This window comes from Branchiostoma floridae, chromosome 4 (genome assembly GCF_000003815.2).
Source record: "Branchiostoma floridae strain S238N-H82 chromosome 4, Bfl_VNyyK, whole genome shotgun sequence".
NCBI lineage: Eukaryota > Metazoa > Chordata > Leptocardii > Amphioxiformes > Branchiostomatidae > Branchiostoma > Branchiostoma floridae.
The window spans coordinates 2,149,013-2,150,587 of record NC_049982.1 but is presented as its reverse complement, the minus strand read 5'-3'; the positions used below and the strand labels follow the sequence as shown (position 1 = coordinate 2,150,587).

General features: G+C 48.1%; 1 protein-coding gene across 1 annotated transcript in view; it reads left to right on the top strand.

The window, feature by feature from the left end:
* The first annotated feature begins 1,358 nt into the window (after nt 1-1,358).
* LOC118412971 (lysosome membrane protein 2-like) overlaps nt 1,359-1,575 on the top strand; it is a 15,717-nt gene continuing 15,500 nt past the window's right edge. The window contains exon 1 of the mRNA XM_035816063.1: nt 1,359-1,494. Within this exon, the coding sequence (XP_035671956.1) occupies nt 1,366-1,494 (129 nt within the window). The 5' untranslated portion in view covers nt 1,359-1,365. The remainder of the gene's footprint in view (nt 1,495-1,575) is intronic.

Sequence of the window (1,575 nt, the reverse complement as noted above, 5' to 3'; positions counted from 1 at the left end):
TAGGGCCCACAAGGCATCTGATCATTTCATTGGCGGACGTCATACTAATTATAATTTAGATCCTCCGACGATCATGTTGGCGGGTAATTGAATTAAGCAGTAGCATCTTCGTGTGTCGCTGCAATCCAACATGGCGCAGTTGACGTCAAATAAAAATCCTGTATTTTAGATATCTGACCTGAGTTTGTAAACACGCTTTAAAGCTGAGGTTTAAGGTCTCATTGATGTATTACTCCGCGAGTGGGTACCCTAAAAGAGATCCGAGCCAAAAATGAACGGCTGCACGGACGCATGTTTTTAGCGGTGAGAAATTCCCTTTTAGCCAGCGGAACTGATCTCAAAAGTTAGATTGGTGAAAGCTTATTTGTAACTGAAGAAATTGGCAGGTAAAGTTTTGCAGACGCGCGCTAGGTCGGAGGTACACAGTCGTGGGTTCTGAGTGGTGCGGTTGTACAATAGCAGCGAAAAAGTGCCTTTTGTGGGGATTGACTAATCGTAGTTTGTAATTGCTATAAAAAGGTTCCTACTATAGTTTACATTGGCAATTTTTTCCCACGATATAGGGTAAATGTGCTCGACATAGAATGAAAAATCTGCTGAAATTTCACGTAGCTTCATTATGAACGCGCCCATTTAAACCACGAATTATAACATAGAAGTCTATGGGAAGAAGAAACTCATCAATGAGACCTTAAAACAGTCGAGAACACAAACCAGCTTTGCTCAACACGTAACACCATTCACGGTGGCTGCTTCGCGGTGACAAATACTAATGGTCCCGGATATCTCCGAGCATAGATATCAGAAAACTAAAGACGGTTATGCACCGGAAAATGGCAGACCGTACCACGCCTTTCTTCGCAACATCTGCTTGAAGATCCCTAGTAGTGCTCTGACCTCTGAACCCCCATGGGCACAGTAGCTAAAAATAGCCTGGAGGGTCCAAAGTTGGGCGAGGGGCGAAGTCGAAGGTCGTCCATACAACAATGATTGTCGATCCTACGTAATCTCCAAGCAGATCCTACGGTAAGATAGTAACAGATACAAAAGCTGGCAAAGGAGTGAAGCCGGCCAGGCGGTGTGTATTGGCTACCGGAAGATATTCAGCAGTCTCGGGGCTGCTGCAGTTCAGGGTTAAAGTGTGGGTGAAGTTCTGGTGGAGATGTCTCGCGCCTCCTAACAAGCCTGAAGTCCCAGGCCATGTAGGCTCGGGGTCAGACGAACTGTTCCGTGGTGGATGTGTAGTTGTAATACAGACGGGGTACCGGAGGACATTCGAGTCGTTTACGTCCTAACAAGCCGGAAGTACGGGCCTACATATCAGGGCCATACTCAATACAGGACAGACGGAGTGTTCCTGTGAACATGGTGTGTACCGTGCGGTGCAGTTCCAGGCGGCGGTTGTGGTGTGGTGCGGCGGGGCTGGTGTGTCTGGTGGGAGGGGTGGTCGGGCTGTGCCTGTACCGGACTCTCCTGGACGCCTTCGTCACGCAGGTATGTCACCAGCTGTTTGTCTCGTACCCTTGTTCGTGTCCTTATAGTAGGAGGAGATTCATCCCTCAAGCTACCGACATC